The sequence below is a fragment of the Mytilus californianus genome, unplaced genomic scaffold (assembly GCF_021869535.1).
Source record: "Mytilus californianus isolate M0D057914Y unplaced genomic scaffold, xbMytCali1.0.p SCAF_24, whole genome shotgun sequence".
Classification (NCBI taxonomy): domain Eukaryota; kingdom Metazoa; phylum Mollusca; class Bivalvia; order Mytilida; family Mytilidae; genus Mytilus; species Mytilus californianus.
This window is the reverse complement of record NW_026262673.1, coordinates 3,042,097-3,063,584: the sequence shown is the minus strand read 5'-3', so window position 1 is coordinate 3,063,584 and position 21,488 is coordinate 3,042,097. Positions and strand designations below refer to the sequence as shown.

Genomic DNA, 21,488 nt, shown 5'->3' with positions numbered 1-21,488 from the left:
CTTATTCATTGCATATAAATCAGTCCTACTTCATCCTTCCGTTGTCTGCTTATTTTTCACTATCATTTTATTAGTTAAAGGGCTGCCGCGTTTGCGAAAGTACAAACAGTTCTGTACGGTTTAAAAACTAAATACTAGTAGTAGTAGAATTGAGATCAATACACTAATCAGTTTTCTTAAAGTTCAGTTGAATAAAACTTTGGCAACTTACTTTGAGGCGATAGTATCCTAAAAAACGTATCCTTTCGAGTGACGTAGAATTCTGGCCGTGATGTGGTCAATATACGTTATATTTCATTTAATTTGATTTCGAACAGGGATAGAGTTCATAATCGTTACGCCGGTGCATATATGATGAAAAACATCAAAAGACAAGCAAACTGGTACCATTAAAACGTTTAATCCCGCTGCAAATGTTTGCACCTGTCCAAAGTCAGGAATCTGATTACAGTAGTTGTCGTCTGTTTATGTAGTTCATACGTGTTTCTCGTTTCTCGTTTTTATATAGATTAGACCGTTGGTTTTCCCGTTTGAATGGTTTTACACTTAGTCTAGTAATTTTTTGGGGCCCTTTATAGCTTGCTGTTCGATGTGAGCCAATGCTCCGTGTTGAAGGCCGTACCTTGACCTATAATGGTTTACTTTTATAAATTGTAACTTGGATGGAGAGTTGTCTCATTGGCACTCATACCACATCTTCCTATATCTATGATTTAAGAAAATTCATCCCCTTTAAATGTCAAAAATCTATACCATGCACTTATCCTATGTTATAGATTCTAACATACTGTGGCCATCTGTTTGCAGCGCTTTTTCTTTATCATGTTTGGAGAAACGTTCAAAACTGAAAGAATGCAACAACTAATTTTTAAATATTGATAAATATAAATTATATTATTATGTGGATAAACCTTTTCATAGTGACTCCAACCTAACAGCATAAAAAGATCAACAATGGAAATATATATATATATCTTAGGTTACATAATGTATGATGATGATTGGTGGATGTTTAACGTTAAGTGTCATATTAAATAATACTTTTTCAGGTATGCAGGACGAGAATTAACATGTTATATGAATATGAACCCTGTTTTGTACTAGACAGACATGCTGACCGAGTTTTTACGTCCTAGTTTACAAGCTAAGTACCATCTTCAGTAAGAAATGTCACCTTACTCGCACGTATGGCTCCAAATGGATTCTTATCCTCGGCCTCCCATAATTAAAATCATTTCCTGGAATAAACCAGAAACCAGGAACATCATTTATATATATGTTAGCAAGAGTAGGGCTTAAAGAATCCACCTACCCAAACTCCTCTGTGTATACCAAATTAGTCAGTAAAACAGTTATTAATTTTCAGTACTGAATTTGCCTTATCAGTTATATCATTAATTTCGTAATAACTTACGACTAAAACGCAATTTTTAATATTTTCTATATGCGTTTTATCTTCAGGTTCTTTCAAAGTGCCTTGAAACTGGAAGTGTTCAATTTTGGGGTTCAAAATTATTGTTGCTACATGTACATGTACTAATGTTAGTATTGGCAAAATTATCATCTTCTTTCAACAATTGCTTGAATTCAATCTTGAGGGTTTTGATGTCCATAACCGAACAGCCATTTGAACAATTTTAGGATCAACGGTGCCAGAGGGTGTTGTAACCTCAACTTTTATCTTACCTCCAATACATTTATAGGAATATGATTGGTCAAAAGTAACCGCGTGGAGACCGTGTATATTTCATATTAGGTTAGTAGTCGGGGCTTATTTCAATCCACGGTTAATAGTGGTGTTACGTCCCTTTATAAAAACAAAACGGTGTTGAGGAAAAATCTGAAAGGTTTCAACAGACGAAGAAATTGATGATGAACGATTGGAATAAATTCATAAAACACATTTAAAGCTAACAAGTTGTTATTGTTGGCATTTGTTTTTGTATAGACCAGTGGAAGTAGGTTCTTAATACTAAGTATAGAAGACGTAATCACTTTGATAGGCCACTAGTCTAAATATCATATGTTAAAATAGTCGGTAAGATAAATTCGTTACACAGTGTGCTATTGACCTAATACGATATATATGGGGTCAGTAAGTTCCATGTGGGGATTCGAGCTTCGCTCTCACCTCATATGGAATTTACTGACCTTATATATACCGTATTAGGTCACTAGCACACTATGTAGCTAATAATACACAGGGATAAGCCAACCTCCTATTGGTTTTCAGAAATCGCTAGAACAATTAAGAATTAAGAATTACTCCTGAAAGACGATGATATGAGCATCCTTTAACCATAATCTGGTAGTCTTTTGGCTCGCCCAAAATATAACCCAAAATATATTATTGATAGTTTTTTGACAAGTTTCATATTTATATTAATGTTTGCTTACATGTATGTTTGAGAGAAGATGAAATCATCAACCATCGTAATTGAGAGGGGGCATAGCTGTTTCAAGAACCAATGTTTGGATATCACATGATTTTGGGGCATTCTTATCAAATGCTTTGTTTAAATGTGGCTCCATGTTTGAAAATATATGTAGTCATCATATTTAATTCCAAAACAAAATCACAAACCAATAAATCGACTAGAAGAAATTTGTTCTTCAAATTATTTTTAAGACTTTTTATTTAATTTTATATCATGTTTTATTTTCTTGTAATGGTGGCAACTGTACATATAGTGGCCTAAGTACTTCATCTACAGTAACGGTATTGTGAGTTCGAACCCTGCACGTGGCAGGAGCGTTCGATTCTAATTTTAATTGACTAGGATTGTAGGTTTTACTGCCAAAGGTCGTTGGTTATCGCCGAGCACTCCGGATTCCTCCACCAATAAAAACTGATCACCATGTTTTAGCTAAATAGTGGCGTTAATACCAACAATCAATCAATCGATCAATTAAAGTGATGTTAATTTGAAGACGGGTATCGCACAAAGCGTTTCAAAATTACCCCCAAAAGATTAAAACCAAGTATGTTTTTACTTAGTCATTGTGTTTCAGAGGAAAAGATTAACTATATTTACAACAGACTTATAAAGATACACGACAGGCGACATTGATGGAAAAACTTCACAAAAAAACTTAACTGAAGCTGCAATACATTTCACTATCAAACTTGTTAAAACTAGCATTTTCCTTGCCTTGAGAGAAGTAACAACACTAAAATTGCAAACAGAATATAATTATAAATAAAATCATACACATGAATTCGTCAATTAAAACAACAATTAATGGCAACGAACAGTAATACAAATAAAATGTTCACCTAGGATTAGAGGTTATTTCGAGAGTACTAAAATTCGTTGATTAAAGAATACATTTGTGATTTTAATGATCGTGAACACTTGGTTTAATGGTTTTGACGAAATCTGCATAAAAGTTAATAAGGAAAACTGTATTTTATTAAACTTTGAAATTCCGCTTTTTACCAAACAAAACCATGCAAATTATTACGCAACGAATGCATCAACAGTTAATAATCATTTTACATTAACATGTATTATCATTTAGTTCTTTATACATGTAGTTGTATATCACGTTGATTAAGCTTCCGTATCTATGGCATCCATGTTACTAATAGTAGCTCCAGATTGTTTCTTAGGCAACGGACCAGCCTGTAATTCTTCTAAAGACGGCGGCTCTCGTTGATTACCAGAAATTCTGTTTTGGCTCATGTTCCTGCTAGGCGATTGTTCAGGCTTGTTTGGTTCTATGGTATCACTGACTTGCCGCTTCGTGTGGATAATAAGACCAAGAGCTGCACAGGATATGACGAGCGTGATTAACAAGAGAATGTAGTTGATCAGCTCGAACATACTCACACACGTACTACCAATACCAATACCTATCATTAAAGAAAAATATTTCTAATAGTTTGCAGAAAATAATGTATTACAAGTACCGACTTAGTGCAACGTTGTTTAATATAATTATACAGGCGCGGACTCAGACCGGAGCACACCTGGTGCCTTCCCCCTAAAACAAGACAACAAATGTAACTTAAAGGTAAAATTTCAGCCATATTTTTTGTCAAAATATAGTTCTCTAACTTCTTATTCTTAGGAGCCCCCCACCCCCATCAAAACCAAATCCTGGATTCGCGTCTGTTATACATTTAACATGTTTATCATTTTCAATGTACCTCTGTTTGGCTGCTTAAAAAGCCTGATATTTTTCATCCTGTTATCTTTTTCTAGTTTAATTGTCAATGAAATAATTCTTAACTTGCTTTTAGTCTTGTAAGCAAAATTTTAGAATATAGACACTTGACCTTGTTATGTCATTGTGTTGTTGGGTTTCTGTCTCATTGGTGTATACCTTGAATCTGCTTTTATTAAAATTCACAGAACCCTAAATTTTACAGCGCTTTACCTGTTATACTACCACAGACCCCATCTGTCACACACGTGTCCAAGTTGTACTTTGTTGCACGTTTATCTGAAAGAGAAAAGTCGCAATTAAATATTATATCAACATTAGCAATGTATAAACAATATTGCATTACTGTGGAAAAAGGTCCTCGTTTTGACCTTAATTTAGTACCTGATTGATAATTTGTACCTTTATTAACATTTCAAATTATAGGTAAATCATTTCCTTAATGAATATAGGTTAATTTTTGCTATAAATTGTACTGAAAAGCAAATGTATGGAATAATACACAATAAGCTGTACAATACAATAAAGTACCAGAATGAGTATAACTTTGACAAATTACTTTCGTAATCAACTAAGGGATTGCTACAGACAATTACTTACGTTGGTAAACAACAGGAGTGCTACGGACAATGTTACTTATTTACTTAAAAAACAGGAGTGCTACAGACAATGTCACTTACTTTTGTAATCAACAGGAGTGCTACAGACAATGTCACTTACTTTTGTAATCAACAGGAGTGCTACAGACAATGTAACTTATTTTTGTAATCAACAGGAGTGCTACAGACAATTTAACTTACTTTTGTAATCAACAGGAGTACTACAGACAATGTAACTTACTTTTGTTATTAAAAAGAGTGCTACAGACAATGTCATTTACTTTCGTAATCAACAGGAGTGCTACAGACAAGGTTATTTACGTTGGTAATCAACAGGAGTACTACAGAAAATATCAGTTACCTTCGTAATCAACGGGAGTGCTACAGACAATGTCACCTACTTTCATAATCAAAAGTAGTGCTACAGACAATATCACTTACTTTTGTAAATCAACAGGAGTGCTACAGACAATGTAACTTACTTCCGCAATCAACAAGAGCGTATCAGACAATGGAACTTACGTTGGTAATCAACAAGAGTGCTACAAACAATGTCACTTACTTTCGTAATTATTATGAGTGCTATAGACAATATTACTTACCTTCGTAATGAACAGGAGTTCTACAGACAAGTTTATTTACGTTTGTTATCAACATGAGTGCTGCACAAAATATCACTAACCTTCTAATCAACAGGAGTGCTACAGACAATGTCACTTACTTTCGTAACCAATAGGAATGCTACAGACAATGTTACTTACTTTCGTAATCAAAAGGAGTGCTACAAACAATGTTACTTGCGTTGGTTATTAACAGGAATGCTACAGACAATATCATTTACTTTCATAATCAACAGGAGTGCTACAGATAATATCGCTTACTTTCGTAATCAACAGGAGTGCTACAGATAATGTCACTTACTTCCGTAATCAGCAAGAGTGCTACCGACAATGTAACTTTCTTTCGTAATCAACAGGAGTGCTACAGACAATGTAACTTTCTTTCGTAATCAACAGGAGTGCTACAGACAATGTAACTTACTTTCGTAATCAACAGGAGTGCTACAGACAATGTAACTTACTTCCGTAATCAACAGGAGTGCTAGAGACAATGTAACTCACTTTCGTAATCAACAGGAGTGCTACAGACAATTTAATGTCACTTACTTTCGTAATCAACAGGAGTGCTACAGACAATATCACTTACTTTCGTAATCAACAGGAGTGCTACAAACAATATCACTTACTTTCGTAATCAACGGGAGTGCTACAGACAATGTCACCGTTCATAGTGATATTGTTCTCTGTTAGATAGTCCAAGAACCAGAGGTTGTCGCAGGAACAGTCCCAGCTGATGCCATACATATCAACTGTGGCGAGGCCAAAGACATTGGCAAACATGTTGTTCGGGATGGTTGTAAATGTGTTATAGTTCAGGGAAGCATAATTCAACTTTGATAAAGCATAGAACATGTCGGATGTTACTGTTGATAGGTGCGCGTTTTCAATCATCACTCGTTCTATATTTGGCATATTAAACAAAGCTCCGAACGCCAATGCGCCGGAAGTCAGCTCTGAATTAATAATTGCGAACTCTCCTTTAGGATTCGGTACTGTTGTCATTCGATTTACGTTCAGATCTTTGAAACTATCAGCCACCATATTAGAAATGGATCCGCCTTCAATGTGGAACAAGTTGACATCTCCAAAGTAAGAGAATGCTTCAACAGGAATGGATAGAATATCACAGTTTAGGATTTTGACTTCTTCAATGTAACTGAAATCGGCAAACGCTTCTTTGTCCAAAATCAACTGCCCTCCGAAATAACACATGATATACAGGGCTGGCGCATAGTCTGGGTCAAAAGTAGCAGTGTTAATACTACTGAATCCCGAAAATGCAGGTCCATTTGGTGCACTTGATGAGATTTCACCATCAACATCTTTCAGCATCAGTCTTTGCGGCTGAGCTGTGGTAAAGTCAGAAAAAACAAGAGGCAAACTCCAACTTCTTGCGTTGCAGGTGAATAAGATTGTCGATGCATCATAGGTACAACCGGTAGGGTCCCCGGATGATGATGACAAAACAGATATTACAAAAAGAACATGAAAATGAAGACCCATTGTTTTTGTAGTGAAATTATCTTATTATCTTCTGACGAAATATTCCGCCATATTGAAAGCAATACATTAAAAATTCAACCCTTTAAAGGTTAGGATATAAAATACACATAATTCTAATTAAATCCGATTAAGTGAAATATTGGCACAGTGGTAAAATTACAGTAATTTTAAATAATAAGGTCAAAAGATAATATTTAATAAAAATACACCTTAATACGAGAGATTAAATAAACAATAGAATCGTGTTGATTCAGAAATAATGTTAAATAATTGTAGTGTTTCATGTACATTAACATGATTAAATAGATAAACCCCTTATGTCGAAATTGACCTGTTTAGATATACATTCTAGTTATAGCTAGGAGTTGTTATTTATTGTTACTAAATCACATTAAAGTTATTTAAAAAATATGTAAGGAATAACAGAACTGAGGTTGAAAAAGTTGGGGATTTAAAGATCGCAAATGTAGACGCTTCCTGTGTTCGTCACTTCGTCACACACAATTGTGGTCGTATTTATCCCAAGAAAAACGAATCTGAGCTTTCTGAAATTTGGTATTAAGATTCATGTGAGCATGCTACATGTATTATACTGTGGGATGCGTTGTCGCATCAATCGATTATATGTCATATATGTATTTAGTCAGGTAAATACTTTCTTATAGAGGGAACATAATAAATGAGTCAATAGCTGAAAGTACGTCCTATAGTAATTAGCTTCCACGTTAGCTTCGTCCGTCCGTTCATCACAAATCCTTTTCGCTCTTTAACTTTCAATCCCGTTGGAGTTTGGTACTGCAACTTGGCAATTCAATCCAGCACTTCTAGAAGGTGTGTTGCAAACACATATACAGTGAAGTTCAAGGTCAATACTTAGTTCCAACTAATTTTAAAATTATGTCTGCTCTCTAACATTCAAACCCATTGGAAATTTGTCATGAAACTTAAAACGAATATCAACCATTACTAGGACGTGTGTCACGTAGAAAGAAGAAATCCTTACAATGAAGGTCAAATTCAAAAACTTTAGTTCAACTTAGTCATCCTTGGACATTTTAAGAAAAGTCGTTTCCGGTTTAGAACCACTTGGAGATAGAAAATGAAACTTGGCATAATATAAACCCCTTATTAAAGATTAGTCGGTTGCATGGATAAACCATATAGAAAAGGCATGAACAATAATTTAGTTCAACTTAACCATCACATATGTACAAAACTTATTTCAGCTTTATATCTCATTGCAGTTTAATTTTGGGGTTGAAATAAGCGTGAGTAAGAAAATGTCTACCTCCCATAATATAAATATATTTAGATCAAACAACCCATCATAATATTAATTTATATGTTAACTCGAGCAGGGCCCTCTGTGGTGGCTCCAATCACTAACTCGAGCAGGGCCCTCTGTGGTGGCTCCAATCACTAACTCGAGCAGGGCCCTCTGTGGTGGCTCCAATCACTAACTCGAGCAGGGCCCTCTGTGGTGGCTCCAATCACTATCATGTCGTTATCATTTCTGTCATCTTTCTTTATTGTATCTTCTTCTGCATAAGAATAAGGAGATGTGGCATGATTACCCATGAGACAACTATCCACCAAGGTTAAAATGAAGTGAATGTAAGCTATCATAGGCAACCGTACGGCCTTCAACAATGAGAAATTCACATACCGCATAGTCGGCTTTAATAGGCCCCGACATGAAAAATATGAAATAATTCAATTCAGAAAACTAACGGTCTAATTTATAACAAAACAATTTACGAAAAACAAATATGAAAACCATACACCAACGACAACCACGGAACTACCGACTCCTGGCTTGGGGACAGGCATATAAAGAATGTTGCGGGTTTAACATGTTTGTACCTTTTAAAAAACTTATGTCCAGTGATTGAGATGAACAAGGGAAAGTTTGATAACAAAAAGAGTAACGTTACTATATAAAAGTCCTCATAAGCATACTGATGATTCATAAGCCGTTTGTGTGCGTATTGGTCCTTGTTGAGCAAAACATTACAATTAAGAATATAACCTACCGACTCATTCCACCGAAAATATCAGGTATACAAACAAACATAGTAGTTCATAAGTGTTTCTCGTTTCTCGTTTTTGTCGAGCCTTCGACTTTTGTCGAAAAAGCGAGACATAGCGATCCTACATTCCGTCGTCGTCGTCGTCGTCGTCGTCGTCGTCGTCGGCGGCGTCCACAAATATTCACTCTGTGGTTAAAGTTTTTGAAATTTTAATAACTTTCTTAAACTATCCTGGATTTCTACCAAACTTTGACAGAAGCTTGTTTATGATCATAAGATAATATTCAAAAGTAAATTTTGTAAAAAAAAAATTCCATTTTTTCCGTATTTTACTTATAAATGGACTTAGTTTTTCTGCCAAGAAACATTACATTCACTCTGTGGTTAAAGTTTTTGAAATTTTAATAACTTTCTTAAACTATCCTGGATTTCTACCAAACTTGGAAAGAAGCTTGTTTATGATCATAAGATAGTATCCAGAAGTAAATTTTGTAAAAAAAAAAATCCATTTTTTCCGTATTTTACTTATAAATGGACTTAGTTTTTCTGCCAAGAAACATTACATTCACTCTGTGGTTGAAGTTTTTGAAATTTTAATAACTTTCTTAAACTATCCTGGATTTCTACCAAACATGGAAAGAAGCTTGTTTATGATCATAAGATAGTATCCAGAAGTAAATTTTGTAAAAAAAAAAATCCATTTTTTCCGTATTTTACTTATAAATGGACTTAGTTTTTCTGCCAGTTAACATTACATTCACTCAGTGGTTAAAGTTTTTAAAATTTGAACAACTTTCTTAAACTATCCTGGATTTGTACCAAACTTGGACAGAAGCTTGTTTATGATTAAAAGCTAGTATCTAGAAGGAAATTTTGTTAAAATTTTGTTTGATTTTTTCCGTATTTTACTTATAAATGGACTTTGTTTTTCTTCCAGTTAACATTACATACAGTCTGCAGTTTAAGTTTTTAAAACATTTATTAGATTCATAAACTATCCTGGATTTTTACCAAACTTGGACAGAAGCTACTAACAATCAAAAGATAGTATAGAGAGGAATATTTTTATTTATTTTTTTCCTCATTTTTGTTGAGCCTGCGATTAACAGCAAAAGTAGGCGAGACACTGGGTTCCGCGGAACCCTTACGAATTTTTATATAGATTAGACCGTTGGTTTTTCCGTTTGAATGGTTTTACACTAGTAATTTTTTGGGGCCCTTTATAGCTTGCTGTTCGGTGTGAGCCAATGCTCCGTGTTGAAGGCCATACCTTGACCTATAATGGATTACTTTTATAAATTGTAACTTGGATGGAGAGTTGTCTCATTGGCACTCATACCACATCTTCCTATATCTATAGACCAGATATATAGACTTGATACAGACACAAAGACTAAACGTTTTGAATGTTGGCCGACAAGGAGAAATGCACAGGCTCTTTATGATATTCATGATATTTGAACGAAACAATAGAACGACATATGGACTCGATATTTGCAAAACAAGGAGACATTTCAAGCTTTTTACAGACAATATCATTACATTGTTTTATCTTAAAAGTAGATCGACAATAGATAGATACATGTCATATTTGACATGAGGAGCAGGAGCCGTCGTTCATTTTTAACAAATCTAACGCCTCCTTATTTTTTTGACTGTATCAAATAAAGCTATCTAGGTCATGTGCATTTAGTATTTTTGTCTTTCATATAAAATAAGCAGATTTGGTATGATTGCTAATAGAAACTATTCAAAATAGTCCAAATGAAGCGGATTTAAGCAAATTTGCATGTCTATCTTTTCAGAATGTTAGGAATACTGACTTTCCGTGATGATATTGGACCAACAAGCACAACGATACAAACTGTTTGTCTTGATATATATGCCTACAAATAGAACGAATTTGGTTTTTTTTCCTGACAACTGTCGTCTCATTACTTGTTTTGAGTTGTTGTAGATGTCATTACCTCATTTTGTTTTTCTCTGTCTGGGTTTGATTCAAATGTCATGTTTCCGCTTTTTTTCTAGATTTCAGAATTGGTAAAATTTTCCGGTGAGCGCTCGTCTTAAGACCATATCATAGTGGAGTGTCAGTGATATAAACTGTATGTTTTATTAATATTAGTTCATTCACATGTTTTGGAGTTTAGTGTCCATTTTCACTGAACTAGTGCATGTATATATTTTTGTTTAGGGGCCAGCTGAAGCCCGCCTCCGGCTGCGGGATTTTCTCGCTGTGTTGAAGACCCATTGGTATCCTTGGGCTGTTTTCTGCTCTTTGATCGGGTTGTTGTTTCTCTAGTTTATGCCATATGTTTTTTAGAATATGATAATGTCTGATCAGGTATTCCACACGACAGTCGTTTTTGTTATCCTTCCACATTATTTTTATCTACGCAAAGCTTTGGATATTTCAACATTTATATTACTAGAGACCAGTTTTATCTTTCTTAAACCCTTTAAAACTAATAAATGGTATACAAAGGTAGAGAAAATGTCAAGGAGAAAAGTGATATTGCAAGGTTATTTTTAAAAAAGTGATATTACCAAGTTATTTTTAGAATAGTAATATTGCACGGTTATTTTGTGAATATCTGACACAATCGAAGCAACCAATCAAATATAGGGCGCACTACTTCTGGCTTATTGGCAATACTAATATAACAATTGTAGCATTTGTATGTAGTCGATACGAGGATATATATCGACCTAAAGAAGTATATCGACCTAGGACTTCGTCCTCAGTCAATTTACTTCTTTCATGTCGATATATTCTCGTATCGACCTCGTACAAAGGCAATAATTGTATAATATCACACTTCGTGTATGTACTTAAAGGTTGTGACACAATTTGTCGTCTTACTCTGAAAAGTACCAAAATTAAAGCTTATTAGATAAACTAATTTTGAAAGATGTTTGCTCGATTTTGAAGTAATTTCATAAACAAATAATCATTGTTTAGTTGTCACATTGGCAATCATACCACATTTCCTTATTTTATACCAGTAGATATATTACCAGACTTCCATTGGGTGTGGTAGTAGAGTACCATTTAATTCAGTTGGCCTAACAATGGATTACTTTGTCAGAAGTCTCGATTTGAACTTCGGCTGATACAGTGGTAATTTGGAATGCAAAGCATGCTTTACTGTTTAAGCTGAATAATGTATTAATTTTTTTTTAGATATATGTATAATTATGTAAAGTTGTGGAAATGTCAAATGAAAAGTGTATTATTGTATACTGCTGTTTGCCTTTTTGGTTTTTTTCTTTTTTGCCATGACGTTGTCAGTTTGTTTTCGACTTTTGAGTTTGAAAGTCCCTTTGGTATCTTTCACCTCTCTTTAATGTTAAGATTCAATATGTTCATTAACTTTTGGATCTTGACTACTAGTGAGACTTGTATATTCCTATATGACGGTTATAAATGGAAACAGAAATCTATCACGGGTATTTACATTTGGAAACATACTTATATAATTATATATAGTTAAAATACATGTTTTTTTTCCATTTACATTATAACAAAATAAATATATAGTTTCCAGTAGTCCATGTCCAGCCACGAACAGCAATCGATCTATCTATTAAAGTTTAAGATATCATGCCCAACCATGTACAGCTTGCGATCCTTTCATTGGAGGTTTGACTGATCTATTTGTACCCATAACGTCCTTGGCTTTAGACCATCCACTGTTTCTGTTCTTTTCCAAGTTAGAGGTTGCTGTCATGAGCTGACGTCGGGTGTGGCAAATGATAACCAGTGCTATTGCCGCTATCACTAAGGTAACAAAGCTCAGAACACTACCAACAAGCTCATACACAGTCATACAGGTTGATCCAATGGCTATATCTAAACAGAGAAGTTACACTTATATTATACTATATATATTATTCTGAACAATCTGACTGCATTTAAGTTTCTAAAAAATCATATAATTAGGTCCAACAGCTATATATATATATATAGGCATTAAATGTATATAAAATTATATTTGAATCGATATTTTGCAGTTGCCTCATGCATATAAAGTAGCCATCAGAAGGAAATAGTCGTCATGTGCACTCAATGCATATAATGTAGCTATAAGAAGGCAATATTTGTTAAAATAGCAAGAAATAACAATATGATTAAAACACAGGTCTTGTGTCTAAGCTATTCTTACAAGGATCTGAAAATAATCCGTTATATTTTCAGTTTTTTTAAGACCTTTCGGGATTCTCTGGTCTTACCAGATTCATACACACCTTCAACAATTTGAAGACTGAAACTTCATTGGCTGTTATAATCATTACCAGAACAGAAAGTAAAATCGAGTGTTGTCAGATCCTTGCTACCTTAGCTTGGACACATGATTTGCATTTTAGTCTACACAAAGTACTTTCTCTCTCATTATCTTATATAAATAAATAAATATTCGTTTTAATATAATGTCACATATTGATTGACAAAATATTTACATATCACAGTATTCAATAATACAACCACTACCCAGTCAAAATTTGACTTATGAGACACTTAACACATGCTATATGTACATATCAATATAGTTTCACAATAAAATTCATAAAATTATCATCAAAAAAGTTAAAACATGTTTATATATATATATATATATATATATAGATTATTATTTTGTTTACTTAACAGAACAGTTTCATCTTTTAAATAGTTTATCCGAAGAAACCGTATAAATTAAAAAAAAACAACATTGGTTTACTGAAACAATTTATCAGTATATTTATTTTAAAAACATGGGGCTTTATAAATTCAAAGACTTTGAACATATCGAATATATTACTGTTTATATACTAACCTACTAACCTGTACAACTCATATCGACTCATGTTACTGCTTATATACTAACCTGTTTTGGTCATATCGACTCATGTTACTGCTTATATACTAACCTGTACAGCTCATATCGACTCATGTTACTGTGTATATACTAACCTGCACAGCTCACACTAGTAGCACAAGAATCTGTATAGTATTTTGTCGCTTTCTTGTCTGAAATAACAATTACAATTACACTTTAGATGCATCCAAGGTCTTAATTTGAAGACAACTGAATGAAGAAAGAGTAAACAATCTCACATCAAATAGACCATCTCAAAAAAGGCATCACACTATCAGTTACAATGGAAACAGTGACGAACAAAAAACTTTAAAACGTCCAGAATCACTGTTCGGTTACTGTTTTAAATATTTTTCAGATCGGGACGATATCTTGTTAACACACATGTCTATTGTTTAAGACCATTACTTTGACCTCTAGAAGTCGTTTGGTTTAAGTTGTTGTTGGATTTCTGTCGCATTGGCGTATACCTTATATCCCCCTTTATACATTGGTTTTCTAGGATGGAGCATAATTTGATTCTATAAGATTCCTTAGAGAATAAAACATCATAATTTATCTTTATTGCGCAAGTTAAACTGGTTTAACCAACCTCATGCTATGCATGGTAGCACGCCAGGTTATCAGTTTATTGTTTAGATGAGTGTTGATGGTTGTTGATGTCAGATAATTCAAAAATACATTTTATGGATTTTTAAAACTGGATTTCGTGTCGTGACCATCTTTTTTAACTTTATCTTGTAAATTTGTATATATAATCAAATATTAAATTAATGTTTAATCAGAAGAACTTTAATAAAACAACATTGTATATTTTTTGCAAACATTTTGATCTTTTCCAATTTTAGCTTTTGTACAAATACTTGTACTGTTATTAATTATAGTATCATTTTGACTTAAAAAAAACCCCTTAGAATTTAAAAAAAGATGTTTATGCAATGTTACTTACTTTGATAGGCAGCTGGTGAATTACAGATGGGACCTGCCGATCGAATAGAGTTCTGAGACACGGCCTGTAGAAATGCTAGGGAGGTACAAGAACAATCATACGGTATCCCGTCAAGGTTTATATCAGATAGACCCTTCAGGCTGCTAAAAATAGCACTGTCTAGAGTGGTGATAGAGTTATCCGCAAGAGATAAGTCGTCTACAGCCACTGCCAGATTGTAAAGTGAACTGTCAATAGCTGTTACGCCGGCGTTCTCTACACGAATCGACTTTACTGTTGTCAAAGCGTCAAATGTCCCGGCTGGTATGGAAGTCGGGGTAATCGTACAATCTTTAATGACAAGTTCTCCTTTCGGTTCTGGAGTTGTTGTCACGGGTTCCACTATGAGTCCAGTTAGAAAGTCACTTGAATATGAAGCAATGGAACCCCCTTCAAATCGCAAAGAATTGAGTGTTCCGAAAGGAGACAGCATACCGGAAGTCAACGATACTATGTTGCAGAAACTGAATGTCACCTCCTGGAGATAACCCATATCTGTGAAGGATACACTTGATAGCGTTAACGAATTTGACGAAGAACATTCCAGTTCGAGGCTTGCTGGATAATTGGCGTCAAAAGAACCAGTCGAGAAGCTGGAGAATCCTGACAATTGAGAGGTGAATGTTCCTGTAACACTTGTGATCTTCAATCTCTGTGGCAGAGGACTGGAGAAAGAACTATAGGCTAGAGGTGCAGTGTAGCTTCCTACAACACAAGTATATAGTCCGGTTGATGTCAATGTGCCATCGTAGGAACAGCCGGTGGGTTGAGCACTCGATGAATATTTGACAAGTAGAAGAAACAGTAGTACTTTCATTAAATTGTTGTTTGTTTTCATCGTGTAAAACTAAAAACGCAAGTTGGTACTACAAAAACTGACTTCAACTTTCAAAGAATGTACAGAAACATTTATGAATCCATATTTTAAATATGTCAATGGCTGCTCAGTATAAAAGTTGGATCTTAAAACTTGTGGAATATTATAGAAAGGTTTAGTCAGATTAACAAGGATTATCGTAAACTCATTATTCTAAATATATGTTATGAATTAGTTTGTTGTGTTTATCTTACAGTAAAAATGTTTGTCAATTTAAATATCGCGTTTATTGTTTTGTACATAAATTATGTCGTTAGTTTTCTCCTTTTAATTGTTTTGCATTTTTCTTTTCGAGCCCTTTATAGCTTGCTATGCGATATAGGTTTCGCACTTTGTTGAATTTGGTAACCTATAGATGTTAACTTCTAGGTCATTTGGTCTCTGGTATAGAGTTGATTCATTGGCAATCAAACCACATCTTCTTAATTTTGTAGCATATATTACATTTTATCAACAAAAAAAAAAAAAAAAACAAAAAAAAAAAAAACCGGATAAACACAAAATTAGTATCGTGTTTATCCAAAATGTAAAAAAATGAATTTTCCGTAAAACACAGTAAAAGGTGAATTGATTTTTATCTGACGTTAATTATGGCTTTATATTTATTTCGAGGTCACTTGATGAAACCGGTTTATTCCAGAGACGTATCGGTTTCAAATGAAGATGTATCAAAGTTTCTTTTGTTCATTATGTTGTTCTATTAAATAGTACTCTTTGGATGTTATCATCGACGACTCATCGCCTCTTATTCATACTACTTAATATATAACCAACAAAAAACCGGCATTTTGATAGGCATGAAAGAAACAAACAAACATTAAAAATAAGTATTCGTGATTTTTTTTTATATATTGTTCCCATGGATATATGCATCAATATGCTTATATTACTTTATGCAAGTAACAATCATAATCAGAAAATTTCCGTGAATCCATCCGTTTTCATAAAACCTCAATATTTGGATTTCATTGGAGGTTTTTCTCCTCGGCGACCACGATTTGTAGCCCTCATAGCAGTTTTCATTTTTGACCATCTATTCGGTTGTCTTCTCCTTGATGTTATTGCAGCAGTAGTAATTTGTCGTTTTGAATGACATATCATTGCCAAGGCAACACATGCGACGATCAGTGCCAGGCCTAGTAAAACGAATCCTACGATTTCTATTGCAGTATAACAAGACAGACCTACAATTAAATTTAAAGTAAATAATAAAAGTCTGCCACCCAATTTTATTGATTGCAATTTGAAGCATTAAATCGAAGATAACATTTTTCTAAAACTAAGAATTAAACACAACAGTTAAATCGCACCAGTATACATTGTATATTACTTTATTTGTTCATTGCTTTTTCCTTAACGTCCAGTGGCAAACATTTCATTCTTTCACGAAGAGAAAATATCTATCAGATACGTAAACCTTTTCATCAGTATGAAGAGCGGACAATTTGGACGACCACTGAAAAAATGGATTTTTGGGTAGAACAAAGAGGAGTAAGTTCGGTAAGGGCCTTTTTTATCTCGAATTTTATGTCCATTGTTTCAAAATATTAAGCGTTTCAAGTTGATGAATATACATGTACAAAGTGAGAAAAAATCCTAGGTCTATTTTTATGTTTTTTTTTTATATAATGCTTTGACTTTACACAACAAATAGGTCAAATAGAGATTTGGGGGAACGTTGACAAAAAGAGGCGGATGATACCAAAGGGAAATATATGGGGGCCTCGGTGGCCAAGTGGTCTATATATTGATCTACTTTATCACAAGCCTGTCAACACTTAGGATATGAGATCGAACCCCGTACATGGCATGTGCGTTCGACTCAAATCTTCCTTGAAAAGAATTGCTAGTTTTCCTGCCAAAGGTTAGAGAGTATCTCCGGTTACTCTGGCTTCTTGCAACAATACAACTCAAAGGTCTATATGATATAGTAAATAGTGATTAAAGTGGGGTTAAACACTAACAATCAATGAATCAGTAAACCGAACGAATATTCTTATAAGTCAAAGACAAACTGATGATTGCGGGGTCTAAAAATTTTGTGCGCATTCAATCCTCAATCTAACCTTGGGTAGTAGTGTAACAGTTCAGCATAAAATCAAACTGTGAAATTCAGTTGATCCCTCAGATCAGCACAGATCACAAAAAACAATTGAATGTGAAGGAAAACGAAATTTAGATTTACCTGAACAACTTGACACAGTAGCACAGGTCTCAGCGTAAAACTTTGTTGCCTTTTTATCTACAAAAATATAGAGCATTCTCTTTTATATACAACTTAAGATATTGATGTAATTTACCTCATTTTCTGATCAATAGTTTATGTTTTAAAAGATAATATATATAATTGCGAGTAGCAAGGCAACCTCAGTAAGAATCCAAACAGATAACTGGATATGAGACCAGTCTATTTAAAGTAAAATATATTTTTGTCAGTTAAAGCTCCATCACTATTTCAAAAGCTTATTTTCTAAAATTTTACGAATGCTTTTAAAAGATAAGAATTCAAAACTAACACTCGAATGATTTTACTAACGAATTTCCTTTTTTTTTTGGAATATAACGTACCTTGGTAACTAGCTGGTGTGTTACAAATCAAGTCAGACGGCAGTTTCACAGAGTTTTCATTAGAATACGTTAGAACGTCTAAATTTGAACAGGAACAGTCATATGCAAGTCCACCTAGGTCAATGGACGACAGACTTTTTATACTTGTGAAGAGGTTACTCTCCAATGACGTAATAGAGTTGTCAACCAGGGATATATAATTGAGCTGAGTTGTTAGACTAAAGGCTGAAGCATCAATAGCTGTAACACCAGCTTTATCTAATTTTATTGTTCGTATTGACGTTTGTCCGTCGAACACACCTGCGGGTATTGTAGTTGGAGTAATCGAACAATCCTTTATAATAAGTTCTCCCGTAGGTTCTGCAACAGCAAGTGGTTCTATTGTAACAGATGTCAAAAAGTCTGCCGAATAAGAAGCTATGGACCCGTGTTCAAATATCAATGAGTTCAGACTTCCGAATGGTCCCAGCATGCCATTTGATAAGGAAACTATGTTACAATAAGAAAATTTAACTTCTTGTAGATAACTCATATCGGTGAAGGTACTTGTTGTAAGAGTTATCGAACCTGACGTTGTACAGACTAGGTCGAGGTAAGCTGGGTAATTTTTGTCGAACAAACCAGAGGTAAAGCTAGAAAATCCAGAAAACGCACTTCCACTGGCTGGTAAGTTTCCGTTTAAATTCGTTATCATCAGTCTTTGTGGAAGAGGACTTGAAAATCCTGAGTAAGTCAAAGGTTCGGTGTAGCTTCCAAATACACAAGTATAAATCCCCGTTGATGAAAAGGCGCTGTCATAACTGCAACCGGTTGGAGATGTTCCATTTATTATTTGAAACAATAACGTAAAGTAGAAAGTAAATGGAAAGAGTTTCCAATGCCTGATCATTTTAGACAACAACACAGATATAATAAAGAATAACATTATAAAATGTAAACTTATAGGTTTAATCTCTTTTGTCCAGTCTGCAATTTATTTTGCACTTTAATGCGATTAAACAAAACAAATAAATTTAGGATTAAGTATAAACGCCGTTTATGCATTTGGTTTGAATAATTTTTTTTATACCATTAGATACATGCCTGTCTTACCATATAATTAGATACATATAAAAATAAGAAGATGTGGTATGATTGCCAATGAGACATCTATCCACTAAAGTTCAAATGAAGTTGATGTAAGCAATGTCTTACCATTAGATACATGCCTGTCTTACCATTAGATAAATGCCTGTCTTAGAAAAAATACGAAATTTAAAAATCAAAAATGGATGATAACAATTACTGTATAAAATAAAATTGAAAATGGAAATGGGGAATATGTCAAAGAGACAACAACCCGGCCAAAGAGCAGAAAACAACCGAAGGCCACCAATGGGTCCTCAACGCAGCGAGAAAATCCCGCACCCGGAGGTGGTCCTCAGCTGGCCCCTAAATAAAAATGTGTACTAGTTCAGTGAAAATGGACGTCATACTAAACTCCAAGACATATAAATGAACTAAAATTAAAAAAACATACAATACTAACAAAGGTAAGAGGCTCCTGACTTGGGACAGGCGCAAAAATGCGGCGGGGTTAAACATGTTTTGTGAGATCTCAACCCTCCCCCTATACCTCTAGCCAATGTAGAATAAAAAAAAAAACACACAGCGATACAAACAGTAAAACTCAGTTCAAAAGAAGTCCGAGTCCGATGTCAAAATAGGTAACAAAAGAAACAAAGCAAAATGACAATGATACATTAATTAACAAAGGACTACTAGCAGTTACTGACATGCCAGCTTCAGACCTCAATTAAACTGGTTGAAAGATTATGTCTTCATCATATGAAAATCAAGTACAATCCCTCCCGTGAGGGGTTTAGTATCATACTATCATAAAATATATGAGAAGAACATAACCCGTATCATGCCAACAACTGGTTTTAGAATAAATGTGTTTATTTCCGATGCAAAGACCCTATGAGTGAATCAATATTAATACCAAAATATGCAATCCTTAATGACTTGACAACAGTATCGTAACTGTATCCCTTCCGAATAATTCTGTTTAAGGGTTTGGTTAGCTTTTGAGGTGAATGCCGACATTTTTGGGCTTTGTATAGAATATTACCATAAAAGATTGGATGTGAAATACCTGAACGTATAAGATGTCTGCATGTTAATTCATATTTACATTTTTAATTTTGGATGTAACACGTCTTCTGATTGGTTGAAAGTTTGTTGTCTTCGCGGGTTATTCAGTGTGCACCACATTTTTGATGTTATTTCTTCACAGACAGAAAAAGATATTACAGTCATTCCTTGAATAAAATATATTTCTCATAAAAGTATCTATTATAATTTATGAATAAAAAGTAATATTGGGTATTTGCAAATGAGGCAGCAATCCAACAACTCAACATACATAATTTAAGACATCTAGTGTTATAAAAGCTGTTAATCCCCACGAGTCTAGAAAAGAACTGAATAAGAGTAAACTATCAAAGATATGCCGTCAACACTAAATTACCAAAAAATGAAAAGAAAACCCCAAAATCATAAGATATGACACTAGAAGACGACAGACACTGACGTAGTTCCTGACTAGATTTTCACTTTAAATCACAATTAGAGATTGATGACTATTGAAATCACGTTTATCCCACTCGGACCTTGGATACCACTTATGCAGTTGAGCTTGCTTTATATATCAACTTACATTTAGACAAAGAGTTCACCCTTATTTTTTGTGCTGTTTGTGATACTCAGTATTCAGTTTTATGTAGAGTGCTTTGTCGTTTTGACAATGGGATTGTGTGTTTAGAATTTCCCTGTATATCCATTTTACATCATATTGTCTATTTTGTTAACGTGAGCTTTTGCCTCTTCATCCGTTTTCAAAACTCTTCTTCTCTGAACCTAAATCTAGACAGAACAATTCTTAAAGAGAGGCGAAAGAAACCAAAGAGACATTCAAACCTATAAGTTGAAATAGATTGACAACGCCATGGAAAAAAAAGAAAAAGATCAAAATACAAACAACAAGGATTTTTTTGTAATTTTTATATAAAGGCAATAGTAGTATACCGCTGTTCAATAGTCATGAAACAAATCCGGGTCACAAACCAAAACTGAGGGAAACACATCAACTATAAGAGAAAACAACACGGAAAACAGAAACACTGAACTGCTACAAAAACAAACGCCAACATACATAGAAACGGACTATGTGATAATAACTGCCATATTCCTGACTTGGTACAGGACATTTTAAGAAAAAATGGTGGGTTGA

The 21,488-nt window shown here is 34.1% G+C and overlaps 3 protein-coding genes across 3 annotated transcripts; all 3 read right to left on the bottom strand.

Annotated features, from left to right (window-relative positions):
- Positions 1–3,177: 3,177 nt before the first annotated feature.
- LOC127732369 (uncharacterized) lies at positions 3,178–6,892 on the bottom strand. The gene is made up of 3 exons (XM_052241402.1): positions 6,016–6,892; positions 4,384–4,449; positions 3,178–3,856 (listed from the first exon to the last, which is right to left on the bottom strand). Exons 1-3 carry the CDS (start codon positions 6,890–6,892, stop codon positions 3,555–3,557), a joined length of 1,245 nt encoding a protein of 414 aa, XP_052097362.1. The 3' UTR covers positions 3,178–3,554.
- A 5,483-nt stretch (positions 6,893–12,375) lies between these two features.
- Positions 12,376–15,540, bottom strand: LOC127732386 (slit homolog 1 protein-like). The gene is made up of 3 exons (XM_052241419.1): positions 14,731–15,540; positions 13,877–13,933; positions 12,376–12,775 (listed from the first exon to the last, which is right to left on the bottom strand). The coding sequence occupies exons 1-3, from the start codon at positions 15,260–15,262 to the stop codon at positions 12,525–12,527; spliced, it is 840 nt and encodes a 279-aa protein (XP_052097379.1). The 5' UTR covers positions 15,263–15,540; the 3' UTR covers positions 12,376–12,524.
- Positions 15,541–18,096: 2,556 nt separating this feature from the next.
- On the bottom strand, positions 18,097–19,103 carry LOC127732368 (uncharacterized). Its single transcript, XM_052241401.1, has 2 exons — positions 18,215–19,103; positions 18,097–18,116 (listed from the first exon to the last, which is right to left on the bottom strand). Exons 1-2 carry the CDS (start codon positions 19,101–19,103, stop codon positions 18,097–18,099), a joined length of 909 nt encoding a protein of 302 aa, XP_052097361.1.
- Between the last annotated feature and the right edge of the window lie 2,385 nt (positions 19,104–21,488).

What these genes read in the sequence shown, in the direction of transcription:
- LOC127732386 (XM_052241419.1), bottom strand. Translation starts at nt 15,262, where the DNA reads ATGGGTTATCTCCAGGAGGTGACATTCAGTTTCTGCAACATAGTATCG. An exon ending in TTCACCAGCTGCCTATCAAA is followed by an intron (nt 13,934 to 14,730) that starts GTAAGTAACATT and finishes TTGTTATTTCAG; the next exon opens with ACAAGAAAGCGACAAAATAC. An exon ending in TACTAGTGTGAGCTGTGCAG is followed by an intron (nt 12,776 to 13,876) that starts GTTAGTATATAC and finishes TTCTCTGTTTAG; the next exon opens with ATATAGCCATTGGATCAACC.
- LOC127732369 (XM_052241402.1), bottom strand. Translation starts at nt 6,892, where the DNA reads ATGGGTCTTCATTTTCATGTTCTTTTTGTAATATCTGTTTTGTCATCA. An exon ending in CACTCCCGTTGATTACGAAA is followed by an intron (nt 4,450 to 6,015) that starts GTAAGTGATATT and finishes TTTCTCTTTCAG; the next exon opens with ATAAACGTGCAACAAAGTAC. An exon ending in GGTCTGTGGTAGTATAACAG is followed by an intron (nt 3,857 to 4,383) that starts GTAAAGCGCTGT and finishes CTTTAATGATAG; the next exon opens with GTATTGGTATTGGTAGTACG.
- LOC127732368 (XM_052241401.1), bottom strand. Translation starts at nt 19,103, where the DNA reads ATGATCAGGCATTGGAAACTCTTTCCATTTACTTTCTACTTTACGTTA. An exon ending in CACACCAGCTAGTTACCAAG is followed by an intron (nt 18,117 to 18,214) that starts GTACGTTATATT and finishes GTAAAATTTTAG; the next exon opens with AAAATAAGCTTTTGAAATAG.